This window comes from Onychomys torridus, chromosome X (genome assembly GCF_903995425.1).
Source record: "Onychomys torridus chromosome X, mOncTor1.1, whole genome shotgun sequence".
In the NCBI taxonomy this organism is placed as follows: Eukaryota; Metazoa; Chordata; class Mammalia; order Rodentia; family Cricetidae; genus Onychomys; species Onychomys torridus.
The window spans coordinates 29,212,205-29,235,705 of NC_050466.1; the positions used below are offsets into that span (position 1 = coordinate 29,212,205).

General features: G+C 41.3%; 1 protein-coding gene across 1 annotated transcript; it reads left to right on the plus strand.

Annotated features, from left to right (window-relative positions):
• The first annotated feature begins 1,515 nt into the window (after positions 1-1,515).
• On the plus strand, positions 1,516-10,135 carry Rbmx2 (RNA binding motif protein X-linked 2). The gene is made up of 6 exons (XM_036174779.1): positions 1,516-1,610; positions 1,795-1,910; positions 3,835-3,886; positions 6,612-6,741; positions 8,472-8,655; positions 9,149-10,135. Exons 1-6 carry the CDS (start codon positions 1,606-1,608, stop codon positions 9,634-9,636), a joined length of 975 nt encoding a protein of 324 aa, XP_036030672.1. The 5' UTR covers positions 1,516-1,605; the 3' UTR covers positions 9,637-10,135.
• The last annotated feature ends 13,366 nt before the right edge of the window (positions 10,136-23,501 follow it).

The following is a 23,501-nucleotide window of genomic DNA, read 5'->3' on the forward strand; positions in this document are numbered from 1 at the left end:
CCTGTACTGAATCTACCAGGCTGAGCTGAATCCCCAGGGGAGTTCTTGCCCTGGAGGAGATGGGAATGGAGGGTGGACTGGGGGGGGGGGGGGGCGGGAGGAGGGAGGACAGGGGAATCCATGGCCTATATGTAAAATTAAATTAAATTATAAAAAAAGAGACTAAGAATCCACAAAATGGAACCCCTATGCTCTGCTGACATACTGACTTCTGAATATTTAGGACATGAACTATTCAAGTAAACATATATTGCCCCTTATACCATTAGCTCTTTGAGTGCAGAAGACCCATCCTTCAGATTACTCTCTATAGAGCAACTGTACAGGACAAACCTAGATGTTCAATAAAGGCTGATTAAATTAGCCTGATCTGATTGGTAAAAGCAGAACACTTCAAACTAATCAAAATTTAAAAGTTTTATTAGTTTTATTTATGTGTATGTATGTCTGTGTATGCCATGTGAGTACAGGTGCCCACTTAGGCTAGAGGAGGACAATGAAGACGGAGTTGTGAGCCACCTGCTGTGGGTGCTGGGATCTGAATACAGGTCCTCTAGAAGATCAGCAAATGCTTTTAAACCACTGAGCAGTATCTCCAGACCTTCAAAACTGAGTTTTGAAGCTCAGTGTCTCCTCCTGTAAAACGGGGATGGTAACTGTTGGGAGTTTGAGTTCTTGGGGTTGTTGGGAGGGTAGATTGAATGAAAAAATGAAAGTGGATCAGTTACATAGGGATCAGGCTGGGGGAAGGGAAGCAGAAGCCTAGCCCCTGGGAGGGAGTTGTTTAAGGAGCGAGGTGATGAGTGCTGGGAGGAGGCACAGGTACTGAGTGAGACTTGTCCTGGGTTTGAGACGAACAGAGATAGCATGCATAAATTGTCTACCTCATCCACTCAGCACTTGTACACTATCTCATCAATTGATAGATACTAATTTGACTATTAATTTCTGCCCGCTGCTGGAAAAAGGCCACATTTCTTACATAAATCTGCGGGTATTTAATTCAGTCTGTAGAGGCACACTGGCTCATCGTTAATATTGGAGCGGGAAACAATATTTAGCAACTCACAGTTATCTTTAGTTTTCTACTGTTAAGTCCTGAACAATTTCGAGGCACTGTTTTTGAGCAACTGTCCCGAGAGTGAAAGGATAGGGCTTAATCTATTAATCACTTAATAGATTAAGAGATAGAACTGGGACTTTAAGTCAGCCGATCAGACACACTACATTCAGAAAACGTTTAAACCTAAATCAAACGATGTGGGGCTTTATCCAGGAGCTGAAGGTCTGGTAAAGCCCAGGATCCCACCCCGGCTCTGCACCATAAAGGGAAGCAATGAATAACTAGGGAACTATTTTCTACAGGAGCAAAAGGTCCTAAGCGTGGGAATGCACTTCTGCGCAACTGCGCTACTGCGCAGGTGCCAAGTCTTAATGCCGACGCTTCCGCGCTATTGCGCAGGTGCCAAGTCTTAGAGTGCCGGAACTTCCTGTGGAAGTTCCGCCTCGAGTGCAGCTAGCTCCAATCTGAGCTGTGTGACCGGGTTGTGTACGCCCTTTGTAGACTTACCCGGAAGCTGATGTCTTGAGAGAGAAGGCGCGAATATGAAGTAAGGGTTTAGTTTCTCTATGGAAGGGGGAGTGGGTTGCAGATGGCTGCTCACAAATGGTGTTTGGCCCTCGCCGGGGTGGTAGGGTCTTCAGGGAGAAGTTCGGTAGGGGCGGAAGAAGATCGGTATCTAGAACGCAGGCCGTAAGGAAACTTACTTAACGTCTTTCACTCCTCCCACACAGCCCTTTAACTAAAGTGAAGCTGATCAACGAACTGAATGAGCGAGAGGTTCAACTTGGGGTGGCAGAAAAGGTGTCTTGGCACTCGGAATACAAGGACAGCGCCTGGATCTTTCTTGGTGAGGTCCACAGTTTTCTCTAGCAGTGCCTTTCAGAGTCGCTGCGTCCCCCTTCCGGTTATTTAACGCCCCTGCTCATCTCTTCTGAGCATGCTGGTCACCCACACTCTTGTAGCCTGTCTACCTACAAGTCCATTTTAGATTTTTTCTTTTTTACTCGTCCATTTTCAGTTGTCTTCTCTGATAGCCAGTGCTTCTTAGAATTGGTATTTACCATTCATTGCACTTAAAATCTTGCCACTTGGCTGCTCAGAGACAGTTGTTAACTCCACAATCAACCCATTATGACTCCAAAGAAACTGAGGTGCAGACAGGTTAATAGACTTCTTTAAGGTCACATACTGCAGCACTCAAAACCATGAGATTAGTGGTCATTATTTCATTTTTACTATATGCCCTTCCTCAAAATTATTTTCTCCTATGATTGACTTTTGCTTCTAGTACTTTGCTGTATTGTTAAGTACCTGGACAGACATTACCCAGCTTAGAAGACTTTGAGAGTGGGCTCCACTCAGAATCAGCTTTACTTCTGCTTAAAATTTAAAATGCCATCTGAAAAGGTGGAGGAATCTGGGCTTGTTCATTAAGGCAAAGCTACTTCTCCTGGTGAAAAGAATACAGTCTGTATGACATCCTTGGCCCTGGGTGGATGTGGGGCAATTTAAGCAAACTTAAGTACTACTTACTAGTGTGTCCCTTCCTTAAGACTTAATCCAGCTGGGCTTAAGATCATCTGGCCAGGAGTCACCTGCCAGGAAAGTTCATTCACTTGAAGACATGTTGAGAACATAGGAGGAAAATGATCCCCTTAGTGAAACAATGTCCTTATACACCCCAAGAGTTCCTCAGTGCAATTGTTACCTATTGCTGCTAATCTGCCTGCTCTTCTGACTTTCAACTTCTCCCCTTCCATTTCTATCCCTTCTTTGGATACTGGCTGAAATCCTGAGTATGCTTGCCCTAACACTCTGGACTTTCTTATTTCAAATCTAAAGGCTCTCCTGTTCCTTGCAGCTGCTTCTCAGCCTCCATTTTTGAGCATGCTTGCCTGCTTGACCCTCCAATTCACTAGGTGTGGCTACATATTTCTTACCCATCTCCCTCCTCCCAGTAGCTGGTACAGTTTATAACTTGCCTCCCCATCAGCTTTTTCTCAAATGCTAATAAAATGGACCTCACGCTTCCTCAGTCTGTTTTGAAATTACTAAGGAGACTAAGAGCCTGCAAAGAGGGAGGGAGCTCTTAAGTCTCTGGTAACAATACTACTATCCTGTGTTCACTTTATGTCCCAACCAATAATTCTGCAGTTTGCCTTTGGAAGGAAACCATTCCACTAGCTGTTGTGTTAAGCACTTTATATGCACAGTTTTGTTTTATGTCTATAACATGCTTGGCAGGCATATATACTGATATCCCCTTTTTACACACAAGGGAAAAAACATGGTGGGGAAATTATCTCCTATGAAATGCTTAACAGTTTTCTTTATAATTCTTATTTACATGTAGGTGAGTATAGCAGTAGCATATTTGAACTAAATGTTTGTGAAATCTGAGTCCTGTAAGGAAATTGTCTGCTTTATAGGATTTTGGATGTGAGGACTGAATAAGATTAATTTGGTAAGAAGTGATGCCTTTCAACACAGAATTAATCACTTTTATACTTTTTTTTGAGACAGTCTCATTATGTAGCTCTGGCTGTCCTAGAACACACTTTGTAGACCAGGCTGGCCTCAAATTCACAGATCTGAGAGTTAATTACTTTTCTTCTGGAGTATTGTCGCCTTACCCACTCCGTCATTGTAGTAGACTGATGTTTGTGAGCTCAAGGCTTATTGACTGTACCTCCAGTGTCTGGTCCAGTGCAGAGTGTGCAGTAAGCACTTGATTAATGTTGCTGAACTGGAGTGTGCTTTGTTTCTTCTAGGAGGGCTTCCTTATGAGCTGACAGAAGGGGACATCATCTGTGTGTTCTCACAGTAAGTCCTGTTTCATTTCCTACCATAGTCCGGGTGCCAAGAGCAGTGTGCTTCCTTTGTTCATTTTTGTAATACCAAAAAGGCATTTTAAGCTGCATGTGGGGTTGAACTGCTCTAATGTCAGGAGAAGAAAGAGGTTGAGGTAGGACGATTCCCATGAGTTTGAGGCCAGCCTAGGCTATATAATACACTCCAGGTCAGCCTGCACTACACAGTGAGACCCTCTCTCAAAAAGCCACCAAAGCCATTTTAATTCTAGGCTGAATGACTTCTCTGGGGGAACACTAGAGCCTTGATCAGTTCCAGGATAGATAAGGTTCCAGAGAATTAGCACATGGGTGGACCCAGAGCTTGGATCATTTGAGAGGGTGTCTGAGGTAGTCTAGTCCATTTCTGTCAAGTTTTTACTGAACCTTGTTCAGCATGGGCTTGCAGTGGAACAAACTGGAAATCCCAGGAAGATACAGTGTTAGCCTCTCTAGTTGGGTTCCTGTAAACTAGGGGTCATTCATGATCACAGGGCCCTCTGGGCCTAATCTATGTGGCATTGTAGGATTTGGGCAAAGCTTAAAAAATTGGGCCAAACAGATGCAGATTTAGCGTGGTATGTTTTATCAGCATACTGCACATTGCTGAATTGCTCTCTGAAATGATTTTACTAATTTCCACTCTCACTGAAATGCCTATTTGTCCAAATCCTTTTTTTGATACATGGTTTCTCTGGGTAGCCCTGGCTGCCCTGGAATTCTCTATTCTGTTACCTTACTGAATTGTTATACTGTTTTTTTTTGTCATTGTTTATCATCAATGCTGTTTAATTTTTTATATACATTAGTGTATATATTCTGCAAACAGATATTTTTACTTCTCCATTTCTTGTATCTGTTTTATCTAATTGTATTGGCTATACCTTCATTATATTGTCAAATAGTTCTCAACCTTAGTTGAATCATGTTCACTATTTTGCACTAAGATACTAGATTTTGGATTGGTGTGTATATATGTAATCATATAATTTATCAATTCCTGTTTTCTGACTCTCTTAACTTATAAAACTTTATTCGGAATTGCTTTTCTAAGAAATATGGTAGACCCTTTCTATTTTTGTATTCAATTAATTTTTGCTTTGATCTTTATTAAAGCCTGTCTTTATTGGGTTTGTTTTATTTTATATCCATTCTTTTTAAAGAATCAAAATTTTCAAGGATTCAAATTTTCCTTAGTGTAGCTGGCTTAGTTACATCCTGCAAATTTCCATGTATTTTAATTTTTTTGTTGGTTTCTAAGTGATATACTTTTGGCATTTTAAATTTTGTTTCTTTTTTTTTCATCTACCTATTAGCTGAGAGAATGGGTTTCAAGTTCTGGCTAATGGGAGGTTTTCTTTATTATTATTATTTTGGTTTTTTGAGTAGGGTTTCTCTGTGTAGCTTTGCGCCTTTCCTGGAACTCACTTGGTAGCCCAGGCTGGCCTCGAACTCACAGAGATCCACCTGGCTCTGCCTCCCGAGTGCTGGGATTAAAGGCGTGTGCCACCACTGCCTGGCTTTAATTATTATTTTTAAAAGTTAATGTTTATGGGTATTTTGCTTGCATGTATGTCTGTACCATGTGAGTGCCCAGGCACAGAAGAGGACACCAGATTCTTTAAAACTGGAGTTACTAATGGTTGTGAACCTCCACAAGTGGGTGCTAGGAAGCGAACCTGGGTCCTGTAGAAGAGCAACCAATGTTGTTAACCATTGAGTCATCTCTAGCTCCAGTAGCAGGTTCTTGTTTAAAATATGATTTCTAATTATATCACACTGATTGGTGAGTATGTACTGTAGATATTTAGAGTTTAACTAATTTTTTTTTGAGCTGAGAATCGAACCCAGGGCCTCGCACTTGCTAGGCGAGCTCTCTACCACTGAGCTAAATCCCCAACCCCTTAACTAATTTTTTAAAAAAAGTTTTTTTAGTTAGATGCATACGTGCATGCATGTGTGTGTGTGTGTGTGTGTGTGTGTGTGTGTGTGTGTGTCTGTGTGTCCTCATGCTTGTAGAATCAACCCAGAAGCATCAGATTTCCCTGGAAATACAGAGGTTATAAGACACCTGGCTTGGATGCTGGGAACTAAATTTAGGTTTTCTGCAAGAGCAGTAGGTACTCTTATCTGCTGAGCTGTCTTTATTCAGAAGCTTTAGTGTTTATTGATATTTATTTTGAGACCTTACCGATAGTGAATTTAATTTGTTTCATGAACTCTTGAAAATAATTTATCTCATTATATACTTCAAAAATACCTATGTGTCTACTAGTCTGAATTATTGGCAATTATTTTTGTTTCTTTTATGTTATTTGATATTAATTCATCTAGTATTATTGCTGTCCACTTTGATTTAAACTTAAAAATCTGCAATAAGTTTCCATTTCTTTTGTGTAGACCCAGCTGACCTGAAAATAGAAATACAAATTCGGCTGGCCGCAAACTCATGGAGATCTGCCTATCTCTGCCTCCACCCACACCTACCCAAAAGTTTTGATTCATGGGTTCTGCTTTTTTTCAGTGCAAAATAACTTTGTCAGTCTCATTTAATGCACTAATTTTGGCCTTGTTATATTCTTACTTATTTTTAACCTCCTGTGTCATCTTGTTCGATTTTTCCTGTACTATTTGAATTTTGTTTGATCATTCAGTTGAAAGCTTTTACATTTTAAATGCATAATACATTTTATGAACAGATATGGGGAGGTTGTCAACATTAATCTTGTGAGAGACAAGAAGACTGGGAAATCCAAAGGATTCTGTTTCTTGTGCTATGAAGATCAGCGGAGCACGGTTCTGGCTGTTGACAATTTCAACGGAATTAAGGTAAATGTGCTTACTGTGCAGGATTTGCCTGGACTTTTTCTGTGTATGAGGTAGGCTTCAATTTTTTTGCCTGCTGTTTACAGGTGCAGGAAGAGCACTGGCCAGCTGGATGTATTGTTGGGGTTATAGAAGTGCTTAGACACACTGGATAGGGAATGATTCCAGGAAACCATTTTCTGGCTCATGCATTTGCCAGGCATTCCTTTTCCCTATGTGTTAGCAAACTGTTGTTCCAGAAACATGGGTACTGTGCCCCCTTATCTGGGGGATGTTTTTCTTACACACATTTCCATCTGTTCTAGTGCATTAGAGACTAGAAACACTGCTCTTGGATATTATGCTGTGCTAGGGAACCAGGGGCTTCATCATGGTTTTATGAGCTAAGACAGACACGTATATCTAGTATATGATTCCAGTGACTTAACATTGGCTCTTGGAAATTCTTTACTTAAAATCTGGTGACCAATTCTATAAAAATAAGCCATTCTGAAATTTTAAGGGAGTGGCTTTCAGAAGAAGTCACCATCAAAGGAAAATTGCATTTTTTTAAAAAAGTAGAAAATGAGAAATAGAATGGATGACAGAAGCTTCTCAGGCTTCAAGGTACATATAACTATGGAATGGAACAGTAAAACTGAAATTTAGGGTTCAGATGCTATTACCTGTATAGAAGTATATCTGCTTCAAAGCAGACTGTTTATAAAGTAAAGGGTTCATCTTATTGCTGTTGACCTGTGCAACTATAGCTTATAGTCCAGTAGTCAGTGGGAACCGAGGTCCTGTATGGTAGTAGAAAAAGGTATGAGAGCTCAAGACAAAGGAAGGAATATAGCTCAGCGATAGAGTGCTTCCCTGCTATATATGAAGCCCTTCATTCATTACCACCACCACCACAACAGCAAAGGAATTTTGTTCCCAGGCTCATTTTGCCTCCTGACTACTTCGTTGAAAAAGCAGCTGTAGCATTAGATTTCATGTTTCTAGTCCTCATGCTTTTCTAGGGCATGTCGTTTTCTTGTTAAATATTGTGTATAACTGTGTGAATGTGCACATATTCATGTGTGTGCATGTATAGGTGGACGCCAGAGAACAGCCTCGGCATCATTCCTCAAGATCTGTCTACCTTTTCCTCTTCCTCTTTTTTTGAGACCTCTCTCTCACTTGTCTGGAACTTGTCAAATAGGCTAGGTTGCTTGGCCTGTGAGCTCTAGCAGTCTTCCTATCTCTGCCTCCCAGTGCCAGAATTACAAGTGTGTGCCACCACACCCAGGTTATGTAGGTTCTTGGGATTAACGGCAGGTCCTTATTCTTACAAGGTACGAACTATACCATTTCCCTAGCCCTGTAGATAATCAATTGCACTTTAAATCCTAAATTCTTATAGACTTTCTTGATGATGTGCTTTAGGGCAATACTTCTGAGTACTTTTTAACTTCATGACACATGAAGAACATGAAGAAATTTGCATAGTGTCTGTAGTATATCAAAGGGGGTTCTGGGCACAATTGCCCCAGAGATCTCACCTGCTGCAGGCCCCATTTACCTGCCCTGAGTGCTGAGTATTATTAATATTAGCTATATATGTTTTAACATACCAGTTGAACATGTTTTCTTTAATGATTTCTTTACATAAGGTAATGGATGTGATCCAAACCTTGGTTCTCTGTAGTTTGGTTCAGATAGCTGGACATGGGGGCTGTCTTTGCTGAAACATTTCTGGTCTTATTTAGATCAAAGGAAGAACTATCCGTGTGGACCATGTGTCAAACTACCGGGCTCCTCAGGAATCAGAAGATGTGGACGATGTGACCAGAGAGCTTCAGGAGAAGGGCTGTGGGGCTAATACACCTCCGTCAAGTTCTCCTGAGGTCTCTGAAGATGAAGATGTCAAACCCATAAAAAAGCACAAAAAAGGTGGAGTGTTAAAACTCAGTAGAAGATTCTGGGTAGCCTTAGTGTCTTTTCTCCCAAGCATGCATAATCCACTCTTCAATGTACAGGGAAAGGTGTGAGAATCCTTATTTGAATTGAGAAAGCACAAGTGTCTGAGGAAGGAAGTGTGTGTGGGCAGAACTGTGTCTCCTTAAGTTGATATGTTGTTGTCCTAACCCTTCAGTATTTCAGAATGACGTTGTATTTGGAGATACAGCCCTTCTGTGTGCGATTGTTTTGTACAGCTTGACCTATCAGGAGAACAGGTGTCCAGTGTGATGCTTGAAGACATTTTCTGGAGGCATAACCAGTGACTGCTGCTTGCTGCTTCCTGGGACGCTTTTCCCATGCACATTCCCTGTCTGCTAGCATGGGAATATTTGGGGAAGTCTCAGTTTCTTCCTGAGAGAAGAAAGGCACATTTTAAAGAGATTTCTTTGTGTTTTCTTTTTCTCATTGATTGCCCCCCCACCAGACAAAAAGGAGAAAAAGAAAAAAAAGAAAGAAAAAGAGAAGACTGAACACAAGGTGCAAGCAGAGCTGCCATCCTGCTCTTTGTCCTCCTGCAGCAAGACGGTAAAGGAGAAGGACGATCCAAAGAAGCACAGCAGCAAGAACGCAGAGAAAGCCCAGAAGTCCGAGTCCAGAGAAGGGAGGCAGAAGCACCCAGGCTCCCCTGAAGTCAGGAGGTCCTTCCATGGTAGAGCAGAGGACCCCGAGTGGGAGCCAAAGAGAGAGAGACCCAAGCATGAGCATAAGTCCTCGAGTAGGAGGGAGGAGGAAGAAAGGAGCAGAGAGAGGGATAGAGGGAGGAGCTCAGGTACTCATTCCAGCAGGCATGGTGGCCACTCAGAAGGGCGGAGTCATAGAAGTCGGAGCCCGGATAAGTCCCATAGGCATAAAAAGCATAGGCATTCCCGGGAGCGGGAATCCTCCCATGCCAGTGACCGTAGACATTACTGAAGCCTGTTCCAGCTGGCCAGCTCTTTGAAGATATTTTGTTGCATAAATATCAAATTCTCTTTGTTATTGTTATTTCTCTACGTAGGAATATATAGGGGACTGAATTCAATCCCTTACATGACAGAGTTGTTCAGAAGGTTATAGTTTCAACAGCCAGATATCTTTTATTTAGAAAGCCAAACAAACACGATCCAGTGTCCCTGGGAAAATAGTTGGTACTGACCAGGGTGTGTGGCTTAAATTTGGTTTATAGACTTGGCCCTTAAACCCATAGACCTCTGAAAGGCGAGCGCAAGGCAGTGCTGGAGCTCTAGTCTTCATGTTAGATATTTAGAGTCCAGCACTGTAAGACCTTACCAGATGGCAGCTACAACTGTCGAGAGCTGCAGCTTAGGAGAGCTAGAGAGCTTAAGATGGATGTGACAGGATTCTTAAGACCAACCAGTTCCCTCCCATTTACATTTTGTTTCTGGTTGTGTCATCATGCCAGGGATGGAACCCAGGTCCTTGCACGTGCTAGGAAAGTGCTCTCACCTATATCCCAGTTCCCTTTATTTTATTTTTGGTTTTTGATGGTTACATGTATCTCTATTTTTTCTTTGTAATTTATTTATTTGTATTGAGATGAAATTCATATAAAATTAACCATTTTAAGCAATTCAGTGGCATTTGGTCCATTCATTGTTGGACTAGAACCATTTTCATGTAGTTCTAAATCATTTATACCTTCCTCTATCATCCCTGACAACCATAAATAGGCTTTTGTTTCTATGGATTTGCCTATTTCCTACTTTTTTCATTTCTGCGACAAAATTTCAAAATGCCCAATGAAAGCAGCTTAGGGAAGGGTTTGTTTTCTTGGGTTTGGATGCTTGTGGAGGCCACAGAACTTTTGAGTGTCTGTCACTCTCCACCTTTCTTTTAAGACAGGATCTCTTCCTGCAATGAGACATATTTGGGTTAGACCAGCTTGGCTGACTGGCATATCCTTGGGATCTACCTGCCTCTTTCCTCACCCTGCTGACTGGCATATCCTTGGGATCTGCCTGCCTCTTTCCTCACCCTGCTCTAGGATTACAAGCACTTAGGTGCTGGAAATCCAAACTCAGGTTTTCCCATGTTTGTTCAGCAAGCACTTTACCCACTGAGCCTTTTGCCCAACCCTTATTCTATCTTTCAGTTTGAGGGGATACTGTCTGCCTGGTGAGGGAGACTTGTAGCAGGAGCTTGAGTGTACTCAGGAAGCAGAGAGATGATATTGGTGCTCAGCTCACTTTCACATTCTTCCTTTTTATCCAGTTCAGGATTCCAGTCCATGGTGTAGTGCCACCCACATTCAGAGTGGCTCTTCCTTTTTAAACCTCTCTGAAATTATCACAGACACTGAGAGGTCTGTCTCCTAGGTTGATGCTGAAGATTAAATATCTGCTTGGGTGTTTTGTTGAAGTGGTCTTTATGACCCCCTTCTTTTTTTTTTTTGGTTTTTTGAGACAGGGTTTCTCTGTGTAGCTTTGGTGCCTGTGCTGAATCTCGCTCTGTAGACCAGGCTGGCCTCGAACTCACAGAGATTCTCCTGGCTCTGCCTCCTGAGTGTTGGGACTAAAGGCGTGCGCCACCCCGTCTGGCCTATGTCTCCCTTCTTTAACCTAGTGTGGTTTCAAAGCTGATAGTGTAGCATGTTGGCAGCACTTCCCTTCTCATGGCTGCATAATGATGAAGAGATAGATGGTTTTTGTTCCCAGGTGGGCATCTGGTTCTTTTTTACTGTCTGGCTAATCATTGTGCTTTTTGGGGTTCCAGACATCCCTGGCTTCCTTCTGGGCTTAGTTCACGTCTCAAGTCACCACTCTGCCAAGATGGGAGATTGTCATCTCTGTTACCTGTCTGGTCTGATTAGCAGTTCCTTCTTAGCTTTCTTCTTTTAAAAGAGTTTTAAGATTGAAAATATAATTCCATCAATTCCCTCCATGACCTCTATGCTCACTCAAATTCATAGCCTCTTATTCTTTAATTATTACTATTACATATAAATATCTGAATAATTATATAAATGCCACCTGTTAAGTCTGTTTAGTGTTGGCTTGTATATCCATGTTTTGGGGCTGAGCACTTGGTTTGAGATGAACATTTAAAGGACTCATCCTTGGGGAAGACTGATTTTCCCTCTCATCAGCCTTTAATTGCCCGTAGCTCTGCATCTAGGGTTGGGGCCTTTGAGGTTTCTCCCATTCACATTGGCAAGTCAACTGATGTCATCATTCAGGTCTCCTTTAGGCAGCCATATCACTGAGATTTCCTGAGTGTAGCTTCCCTGTTATAGCTAGAAGATAGAGTCTTGCAGCAGATTCCTAGTCCTCTGGCTCTTAGAAGCTTTCCACCCATCCTCCTCGATGCTTCCCGAGCTTTAGGTGTAGGGCTTGTGTTGTAGATGTTTCAGCTGGGGCTGGGTGCCCTATGGTCAGTTGCTCTCTGCATTTTGACTATTTCCTACTTGGTCTAATTATCTCTGCTGTGAAAAGAAGTGTCTTTGAGGAGGGATGAGAGCAGTTAGGAATTAGACAGGTTGAGGAAAGTGGTACTAGTAGGTTCTTTAAGATCCGTGACCTCATTAGCCATGGATGGCTGACTAGGATTATAGTACCAGGCATCATTTCCCTCCTGTTGAATGGACCTAAGTCCAATTAGACAGCTGTTGGTAACTACCGGTGTACAAGAGCTACTATTGAACCATTAGGGATAACTTGCTGGACGGATCTTAGTTGTGAATTGTAGGTGTCACAGCTGCCTAGGATTATTGATTGCTTCCTCCCTCGGCAGCTTGCTAATACCTTTTGGTACTATTAAAGCTAGTCCTCGGGGAGGAGGCTTTCAGGTCAGATCTAGATCAAGTCTTCTCAGTGCCGTGTCCAAAGTGGGTGCTGCCTTCAGCAGTAGAGACTGCCTTTGAACGGCAACAGCAGTCGCTTATATTGTTTGCAGAGATTTCCCATGCCTGATTCTGGGATTTTTATTAGATAGTCTAGGACTCTTTAAAAAATCTTTCCCATTTATGGAAAATAGATTTTTTTCTTGCATAATATATTATATCCTGACTGTTATCTCTGCTTCCTCTACTCCTCCCAGTTCCTGCTTACCTCCCCTCCCATCTGGATCTACTCCCATTCTGTCTCATTATAAAACAAACAGGTGTTTAAGGGATACTAATAAAATAAAATATAAGAAAACAAAAAAAAAACCCACATTGGAATTGGACAAAACAAACAGAATGAAAAGAGTTCGAGAGCAGGTACAAGAAACAAAAACCCTCTCATTTGCACACTCAGGAATCCCATAAAACTGCTAAACTGGAAGCCATCATATACACAATGGTCTGCTACAGACCCCTGCAGGCCCTGCGCATGCTGCCTCAGTCTCTGTGAGTTCATATGAGCTCTGCTCGTGTTGCTTTAGAGGACCTTGTTTTCTCCGTGTCTTCTATCACTTCTGGCTCTTACCCTGGGCCCTGAGGGTGTGTGGGGTGTCCACCAGAGAAGATTGCTCAGACAAGGGTTTAAGTCAATAGAAAGTTTATTAGCTGGCCAGGATCAGGATCCCAGTGTAGCACCTAACCTTTCTCAGGGTGAGCTTTTAAATTCAAAACAACACATTCTGGGTTGATGTACTTCAGTTAACCAGAACAGTTAGTCTAAAGCAGAACTACAGAAGCCAAAAAGCAAGGTTAGTACATTTAGAGTCTTTCCCAAAAGGTCTTTGTTTTCGTTTTGGCAGGTGGTGCTATCTACGTGCTGAATATTACAGCCTGAATGATACTTTTTTTTTTAAGGTGAAACTTGCACTTTTTTTGCCTTATGCTTTTTATTTTAAAAAATCCTTCATATATTCCTTTCACAGTTGGATATTTTCTCTTCTACATTCTTTTTTTTTTTATTAAGAAAATTTTTTCCTTCATTTTGCACACATTCAAAGGTCCCCCTGAATGGTACTTCTGTCATGGAGGCAGTTGTGCTAAGGTCTAGGGCCCTATTTTCATTCCCCACTAGTCTTAGTGAATGAGTCAGATTGTGGACTCATTCTCCTCTGAAGAGGTGTAGCTGGTCCTAAGGACCATTAATTTTACTAAACTGATACATAATTGGCCATACAGTTTGACATGCCTGGCCCCACCATTAATCCAGTCAAAATGAGAATTAAAGGCCCAGTCAGTGCTGATGGCAGAGTAGTTAGCCAGGGGACCAAGAGAACAGACTGGTATCAGTTCTTTGATTTATGTCTTTGCCGCTTTTGCCTTTTGCGATCTTCCCCAACCATGGCAAGATTTTCTCTAATTACTACTGATCAGTTAGCATAGGAACAACAGCAAAGTCATACATAGTTTCCTTTATCTAATGACAAGTAAGTCTAAGCCTCTTCAATTTTGTAGGACCATTTCTGAAAGAGTATCTGACTATTGTTTAAATTTAGAAACAGGAACATATAATACCTCTAGGTCCTGATCAAACCATCTACTTCATTTGGAAAGCATTAGAAGAGGCATATTTAGTCAAACCATTAATACATGTCCACTAGGTAATCTCAGGGGCTTGATAATATTGCTGTTGTCCAGAAGAATTAACCTATAAGGCAGAATAGCAGGTATCAGAAGAAGGGGAAGTGTCTAGGTTAAAGGTTTTAGATGTTAGACAGGTTTCAGCCCCTTGTAAATCCTTTAGCATTAATTTGGGGTAGCCCCAGTCAGTTTTGTCAGTCAGTGGGCTGACAGGCTAGTTCCTATCCCTCTGTAGTATGGCAGCCGGGGGTCTGAGCATAACCAGATATTGGAACACTCTGCCCTAAATGTGATGGCTCCATAAAATCACTCCCCTTCTCATAGACCTCCACTCAGGACATAAAACTCAGCATGTAGACAGTACCATCTGCCAAAATAAAAACAAAGACCTAATCCATCAAAGTCAATAATTCTAAGAAAGACTCTAAATGTACTAACTTTGCTTTTTGTCTTCTGTGGTTCCTCTTATGGATAATTATTCTTGTTAACTGAAGTGTGTCAACACAGAATATGTTTTTTGTGCTTAAAAGCTCACCCTGAGAAAAGTTTCGTGCTGCATTGGGATCCCAGAGATCCAGTATGACTACCAGTTGGCTAATAAAGATTTTCTATTGACTTAAACACATATCTGAGCAGTCCTCTCTGGTGGTTGACCCAAAACATTTCTGGAGGTTCCACTAAGATCCTCAGAGACCAGACCTTGAGACACTGGGGGTCTCAGAGCCCCTCAGATCCAGGAAGAGCATGGTGGTCAGGGGACTCCTATGTGGTGTGCAACCTGAGATGTTCTAGGGCCCCAGGACTCCCTTTGATCAGTTGTTGCCTAATGCTTCAGAGGACCCTGGCACTCACACCCCAAAAGGAAACATTAGAAAGTCACCTGGTCTCTCTTCTGGAGGTAAATCTGATTGGACACATAGAGGTTGGACGTGCCTGCTGATCCAACATCCAGGATCTCTGTGACATGTCACTGGATTACCCCTGTCTGTTCAGGTGTATGAATGTCTGGTTTTTACTGTTTGTCTCTCTGTCCATGTGTGTCTCTGTAAGTTTTGTTTCCTTTTATTGACCAGTGGCTTTTTCTGGTAACACACACACACACACACACACACACACACACACACACACACACACACACACACACCAACTTAAGACTTGTGCCCTCTAGTTTGGAATCCAAATACTTTTCGCTCTGCCAGGTTGTCCAGAGAAACAAACAAAACCCCAAACCCCTCCACCTGTCCCACTTCAGCACTCACTTCTTTTATCCCTTGATTTGTGTGCCCACAGTCCTGGCTCATCCAGGGTCCTGGCCCCCTGCCATCTAAGCAGAATGCACACAGGGAGGGGAATAGTTCCCTGAGGTGAGCATTGCCTCCTACACTAATCTGCCTGCTCTAAGCAGGCCCAGGGAAGGGGGAAATAGGAAGTTCCATTCTTTCCTCTTTCATGATTTCTGTCTCCATTTTAACCAGTGTCCATCCATACAATTGGAAAACTCAATACCACCATTCTCTGAAAAAAAAGTAGAAAAATTGCCCCCCAACCCCGAGGTGGGGGAGAATCACTGATAGACAATGTATCCTGGACAGACAGATTTTCCCTTCTGTCCAACACTGATTAAGGAGACTAAAAAATGTGCTAGGTACTTTTTTTTGAAGGATTAAAGACAACTGCTAAAAAGATTCACTTCGTCACCCAATTGACCCCAGATACTAGAGAAAGGTTATAAAAATTAGAAAAATATGAAGGTATAATAAGTCGGTCCCAGTTGCTGGAGGTAGCTCAAAAGGTGTTTAACCAGAGGGAACTGATTGGGACAAGAGTTTTTGCATAAGCTGGAAACCACTGTCACCTTCCTCTGATGATAAGATGCAGTTAGTTAGACTTACAGATAGCCAGCAAAACATTGGTGTCTTATCCTCTGTCAAAAGAATGTCTCCTAGCTGAAAGCTCTGCCGCCAATTAAAAGATGGCAGTTGGACTGTTTCTCATATTGACCACAAAGATTCCCAGAGGTATAGGCAGAAACCAACGCCCCCAGGACTGGCCCAATACCAAGTTCCTATAATTGTTCAACTAACCAGTTCAGCTACCCTCATCTAGATGAAACAATACCTAATGACTTTGGAAACAAAAAGGAAAAATTGCAGTCCATATTGCCTGGCTTAGATTGAAAGACACTAAATGCTGACCTCCTGCCCTTCCAGCAGAGGTTTTCTGGGACCAAATTCTTACAATATGCAAATAATGGCCTGTATAACTACAATAAATTATAAAAGGGCCAGAGGGACTGCTGCAAGATACAGACCTTGGGCTGAATGTTAGCTAAGAAAACCCAGCTTTATACATCAGAGGCTACCTATCTTGGCTACCAGCAGAGGGAGGCAAAAGGAGCCTGTCTCAGAGTAGGATTGCTGCCATCCTTGAGATCCCAACTCCAAAGACTGAGAGACAGGTCCCAGAGTTCCTAGGTGCAGCTGGGTATTGCTGTCTTTGGATAACCCAGTTTGTGGAAATATCAAGGCCTCTAATCACCAGCATGAAGGGATGTGATCTAGACGAGATTAAACAAAAGACATTGAAGGCTTTAGAAGCAGAGTTGACTTTGGCTCTAGTGCTAGCACTTCCAGATGTCTCCAAACCTTTCCATCTGCTTGTCAAAAAAAAAAAAAAAAGACATTATAAAAGGGCTTTAGTGCAAACTTTGGTGTCATAGAAATGCTTTGTGACATGCTTGTCCAAATGATTAGACCCCGTAGCTACATCTAAGAGCTGTGGCAGCTACTAATTTGTCTAATTTGTTGTTTTTGTTTTGTTTTACTTGAGACAGTCTCACTATGTAGCTCTGGCTGCCCTGGAATTCACTATGTAGATCAGACTGGCTGGGATTAAGGTGTGTGCTACTATGCTCTACTTATTGCTAGTCTCATAAGAAACATCAACAACAAAAAGTTAACCCTGGGCCAGGGATCAGGATATTATAACTCACAGTACCTCAAGCCTCCGAGGCCCTCCAAGGAACACCAGAACAGTGGCAGTCTAATGCCCATGTGACCCAGTACCAGGCCCCATTCCTGGACCACCTCCATCAATCCCTCTACTATCTTGTCTGATGACAACCCACAGGTTGTTCATCCATGACTATTATTACATGCTGAAAGATAAAACCAGGTACATGAGAGCTGTGATAGTTACTTTGACCAAAATGATTTGGGCCCAAGCCAGGTACCTCAGCCCAAAGAGCAGAACTGATAGATTGTACTAGGCTCTCAGATGAGGAAAAGGAAAGTCCACCACCATATACCAGACAGTCACTATGCTTTTACTGATGAGCATGTCTACAGTTTGGTTGATAAGAGGGCTTTTGCCTGCTGGGAAAAGGACATCAAAAACAAAAAGAAAATCTTGACCCTCCTAGAGTCTCCTTGGCTTCTGCTACAAATTGCTATCCTCCACTGCTGTACTGCCAAGAACATCAAAAAGATGACCCCTGAGGTAAAAAGTACCAGGACCACAGGTCTGGCTGCTCTATGACCAGTGGGGTCTGTTGATATTCTGATGATATACCCCAACCCCGTGCTGCCTGAGACTCCATGCTACAACTAAGAGGAAATAGAGGATACAAATGTGAAAAAATGGCCAGCTCAAACCCACAGGTTGATGGAGGACATCAGAAGGAAAGATCATTTTCCCAGAAATGACTGGCAGGACCATTGGTTACCGACTTTCACCAGGCTACTCATCTGGGGTCCATAAAACAGTCTGAGTTGCTCAGACAAAGGGATGATATGTCTAGATTGAACAGCCTAGCACAGTATGTCTCAGCCAAATGCCAGATTTGTGCTCAAGTATATCCAAAACAGAGAGTCCTTACCTAGGAAAGGTTCAAATGAGAGGCCAACACCCCAGTGAACTTTGGGAAAACTTACTTCACCAAGATCTGGCCTGCCAGGGGAAGATACAAGTACTTGCTAGTGTTTATAGATACCTATTCTAAGTGGGTAGGATGTGTTCTTCCAGGCTGAAACTGTTCAAATAGTAGCTAAAAAAAGCTCTTCCTGGAACTAGTCCCCTGATTTGGCCTTCTCTTAGCAATGTGGTCCAACATTGGCCTGGCTTTCATAGCCAAAACATCTTGCCCTACTTAGGGTTTCTATTGCTGTGAAGAGACACCATAACCATGGTAACTCTTATGAAGGAAAACATTAAATTGGGACTGGCTAACAATTCAGAGGTTTAGTCCATTATCATGGTGGGAAGCATGGTGGCATGGAGGCAGATTTGGTGCTGGAGAGGTAGCTGAGAGTTCTACATCTGGGTCCATAGGCAGCAGGAAGAGACAGTGAGCCACCAGGCCTGGCTTGAGCTTTAAATTTACAGTACAGTTTGGGAAAGGGTTTCCAAGTAACAATCAGTCCAATGCCAGGTGCACAATAAAGTTTAAAGTGTAGGTACATGTGACCATGAGAATGGATCCTATAGCTAAAAGGCCTATAATCTAGCGTGGTCTCTGACCAATAGCACAGAGGTCAGCAGGCCATAAAGTACATGTGACATCTCCCTTAAGGATGGGAAATGGTCTAGGGAGGGAAGAGTTTGGGATAATCATTCTGGGGAATTTGAGTGAGATCTATCTCTATAGCAAAAAGTATATGGAGTCTGCCTTCACAGATAGCAACAGGTCACCAGGTCATTAACAAAATCTACTCTCAGCTTTCTGGACTGAATGCGGGTATTTGATTTTTATCTTCTTCATTGAGGAGAAACCCAAGCATTCCTGGTTGTCTTAGTGCTTACTTCTCTGTCACTTGTTTCATTAATCTTAGCAATTATGACAGATGTAAGATGAAATCTCGAAGTAGTTTTGATTCGAATTTTCTTAATGGCTAAGGATGATGAACATTTCTTTAAGTGTTCCTTAGACATTTGAGTTTCCTGTATTGAGAATTCTCTGTTTAGATCTGTACACTATATTTAATTGGGTTATTTGTTTTCTTGATATCTAGGGTTTTGAGTTCTTTATATATTTTGGATATTAGTCCTCTATTGGATGTGTAGTTGGTAAAAAAATATTTTCCCATTTTGTAGGCTGCTGCTTTGTCTGAATGATGGTGTCTTTTGCCTTATAGAAACCTTTCAGTTTCATGAGGTCCCATTTATTAATTGTTGATCTTATTACCTGTGCTATTGGTGTTCTGTTCAGAAAGTCTTCTCCTGTGCCAATGAGTTTGAGGCTAGTCCCCACTTTCTCTTCTATCAGGATTAGTGACTCTTATGTTGAAGTCTTTGATCCACTGGGACTTGAGTTTTGTGCAGGATGATAAGTATGGGTCTATTTGGATTCTTTCCCATGCAGCCATCCATTTTGTCCAACATCATTGGTTCTGCCTTTTTTTCCAGTGTGTATTTCTGGCTTCTTTATAAAACAACAAACAAACAAACAAACAACAACAACAACAAACAACAACAAAAAAACAGGTGGCCGTAGGTGTGTGGACTTATTTCTGGGTCTTCAATTCAATTCCCTTGACCAATATGTCTGCTTTTGTACCACCCATGCTGTTCCTGTTCCTATAACTGTAGTACAACTTAGAATCAGGGATGATTATACTATCAGCAGTTCTTTAATTATTCAGGATTGTTTTAGCTGTCCTGCCTTTTATGTATTTCCATATGAAGATGAAAATTGTTCTTTCTATGTTTGTGAAGAATTGTGTTGGAATTTTGATAGGGATTGCATTGAATCTGTAGATTGCTTTTGGTAGGATGGCCGTTTTACTATATGAATACTACTTATCCATGGGTATGGGAGATCTTTCCTTCTTCTGATTTCTTCTTCAATGTCTTAAAGTTTTTATCATATAAGTCTTTCACTTGCTTGATTAGAGTTACTTCAAGATATTTTATATTATTTGAGGCTACTGTGAAAGATGTTTAACATTTGTATATAGGAGGGCTACTGATTTTTTGAGTTAATTTTATATCCAACTACTTTGCTCAAAGTGTTTATCAGCTCTAGAGGTTTCATGGCAGAACTTTTAGGGTCACTTATATATACTGTCATATTATCTGCAAATAAAGATACTTAAACTTATTCCTTTCCAATTTGCATCCCCTTGATCTCCCTCAGTTATCTTATTGTTCTAGCTAAGACTTCAAGTAGTATATTGAATATATATGGGAAGAATGGACAACCTTGTCTTGTTTCTGATTTTAGTTGAATTGCTTTGCATTTCTGTCCATTTAATTTGATGTTAGCTATAGATTTGACATAGATTGCCTTTATTATGTTTAGGTATGTCCCTTATATCGCTAATCTCTAGGACTTTTTATCATGAAGAGGTGTTGGATTTTTGTCAGAGGTCTTTTTTATGCATGGAATGAGATAGGTGATCATGTAGTTTTTGCCTTTCAGTTTGTTTATATGGTGGATTTATCAATTCGCATATATTGAACCATCCTTGCATCTCTGGGACGAAGCCTACTTGATCATGCTGGATGATATTGTTAATGTGTTCTTGGACTTGGCTTGCAAGTATTTTATTGAGTATTTTTGCCTTTATGTTAATAAGGGAAATTAGCCTGTAATTTTCTTTCTTTGTTGGGTCTTTGTGTAGTTTGTGTATCTTGGTAACTGTGGCTTCATTGAATGAACTGGGCAATGCCTTTCTGCTTTTACTTTGTGAAATAATTTGAAGAATATTGGTATTAGCTCTTATTTGAAAGTCTGGTAGAATTCTGTGCTAAAATCATCTGGCCCTGTGCTTCTTTTGGTAAGAAGACCTAATTACTGCTTCTATTTCACTAGTGTAGTAGGACAGGCCCATAGGGTAGAGGAAATTGGCTCAGACCAGTTACCGAGGCATACACATAACATACTCCTTATGAGCCAACCTGGAGTCTTCCTGAGGGCCTAGCAAAAGGAGCTGTCAGAGTTCCTGACTGATGTCAGAGTTACTGATCATGGCCAGCCAATGAGGGATGACCATACAATACCACCAGATTGTGACACAGACTGGGTGCTGGGAGGAGGATATATAAGGCCTTCCCCATTATTAAATAAAGGAGTTTGTTATTTGCCTTCAACTGTCTCCTGTGTCTGTGTTATTGGCAATGTGCCTTCTCACTCCCACCCCTGAGGGAGCCATTAGAATCCAGCAACACACTAGGAGTTATAGGTCTGCTTAAATTGCTGACCTGATCTTGATTTAACTTTTGTAAGTGGTATATATGAAGAAAATTATCTGCGGTGCAGTGGTGGTGCAAACCCTTAATCCCAGCATTTGGGAGGGAGGCAGAAGTAGGCTGTTCGAAACCAGCCTGGTCTACAGAGTGAGTTGCTGGACAGTCAGGGCCTTACAGAGAAACCCTGTATTGAAAAACAGAAGAAGTAGAAGGAGAAGGAGAAGAAAGAAATGAGAAGGAATGATGATGATGATGATGATGATGATGATGATGGTGGTGGTGGTGGTGGTGGTGGTGGTGTGGTGGTGGTGATGATGGTGATGATGATGATTATTCATTTCTTTTAGATTTTTCCAACTTGGTGGAGTACACCTGTACTTTTTAAAGTATGTCCTTATGATTTGGATTTCTTCTGTGTCTGTTGATATGTTCTTTTCATTTTAATTTTGTTAATTTATATCTTCTCTCTGTGCCTTTTAGTTAATTTTCATACGGGTTTGTCTATCTTACTGATTTTCTCAAAGAACCAACTATTTGTTTTATTCTTTGTAATTTTTTTCTGTATTATTGATTTAAGTCCTGTTTGATTATTTCTTGCTGTCTACTCCTTTTGGGTGTGCTTGCTTCTTTTGGTTCTAGAGCTTTCAGTTGTGTTGTTAAGTTACTTGTATGAACTCTCACCATTTTTCAAATGTAGGCACTTAGTGCTATTTTGCCTCTTAGGACCATTTTCATTGTGTCCCGTAAGTTTGGGTATGTTGTGTATTCATTTCATTCAATTATAGAAAGTTTTTAATTTCTGTCTTGTCCCATTTTTCATTCAGTAGTGAGTTGTTCATTTCTCATAATTTTGAAGCTTTCTGTTGTTTCTATTGTTGATATTCAGCTTTAATCCATGGTGGTCAGACAGGATTCAGGATGTTATTTCAATTTTCTTATACCTGTTGAGACTTCCTTTGTGTCCACATATGTGATCAATTTTGGTGAAAGTTCTATATGGTGCTGAGAAGAAGATACACTCTTTTGTGTGTGAGTGAAATGTTCTGTAAATATCTGTTAGGTCCATTTGATTTGTCTGTTTGCTGCAGCATATCTCTGTTGATGTTTTGTCTGGATGACCTGTGTTTTGGTGAGAGTTGGGTATTGAAGTCTCCCATAATCAGTGTATGAAGGTCAAGATGTGATTTTGTTTGGTCCATAGATGTTAAGAATCACAATGTCCTCTTGTAGTTAGAGTTTTCCTGCCTGGCCCAGTCAGGACAAATCTCTCTCACCCACCAGTCCCATAGTCTCTCAGACCCAACCAAGAAAGCACACAGAAACTTATATTGCTTACAAACTGTATGGCCGTGGCAGGCTGCTTGTTATCTACCTTTTCTATCTTAAATTAACCCATTTCTGTTAGTCTATACTTTGCCACATGGCGTGTGGCTTACCAGTGTCTTTACATGTTGCTTCTCATGGCGGCGGCTGGTGGTGTCTCCCCCAGCCTTCTACTTCCCAGAATTCTCTTCTCTCTTGTCCCGCCTATACTTCCTGCCTGGCCACTGGCCAATCAAAACTTTATTTACACAGAGCGATATCCACAGCATCCTCTTGATGAATTTTTCCTTTGCTGAATTATATAGTGTTCTTCTCCATCTCTTCTGATTAGTTTTGGTGAGGTCTGTTGTTTTGTTAGATATTAAGATAGCTATACCAGATTGCATCTCAGGTCCATTTACTTGGAATATCTTTTTCATCCTTTTATCCTAAGGTGATATCCATTCTTGTTGGTAAGGTATTTCTTGGATGTAAAGAAGGAATGGATCCTATTTTTGTATTCATTCTGTTAGTCTGTATCTTTTTAGTGAGGATAAGAGATATTGAGATAACTGATATTAGAGCTATCAATGAGAAGTGTTTGTTGATTCCTGTTATTTTGTTGCTGTGAGGCATATGTATGTGTTTCTCCTCTTTTGATTTGCTGGTGTGAGATTATTTATTCCTTGTATTTTCTTGGGCATAGTGAACTGCTTCATGCTAAAGTGTTCCTTCTAGTGCATTCTGTTGAGCTGGATTTGTAGATAGTTACTGCTTAAATTTGGTTTTATTGTGATTTTTTCTTTCTCCATCTATTGTGGTTCAGTCT

What these genes read in the sequence shown, in the direction of transcription:
- Rbmx2 (XM_036174779.1), top strand. An exon ending in CAGCGCCTGGATCTTTCTTG is followed by an intron (nt 1,911 to 3,834) that starts GTGAGGTCCACA and finishes TGTTTCTTCTAG; the next exon opens with GAGGGCTTCCTTATGAGCTG. An exon ending in ATCATCTGTGTGTTCTCACA is followed by an intron (nt 3,887 to 6,611) that starts GTAAGTCCTGTT and finishes TTTTATGAACAG; the next exon opens with ATATGGGGAGGTTGTCAACA.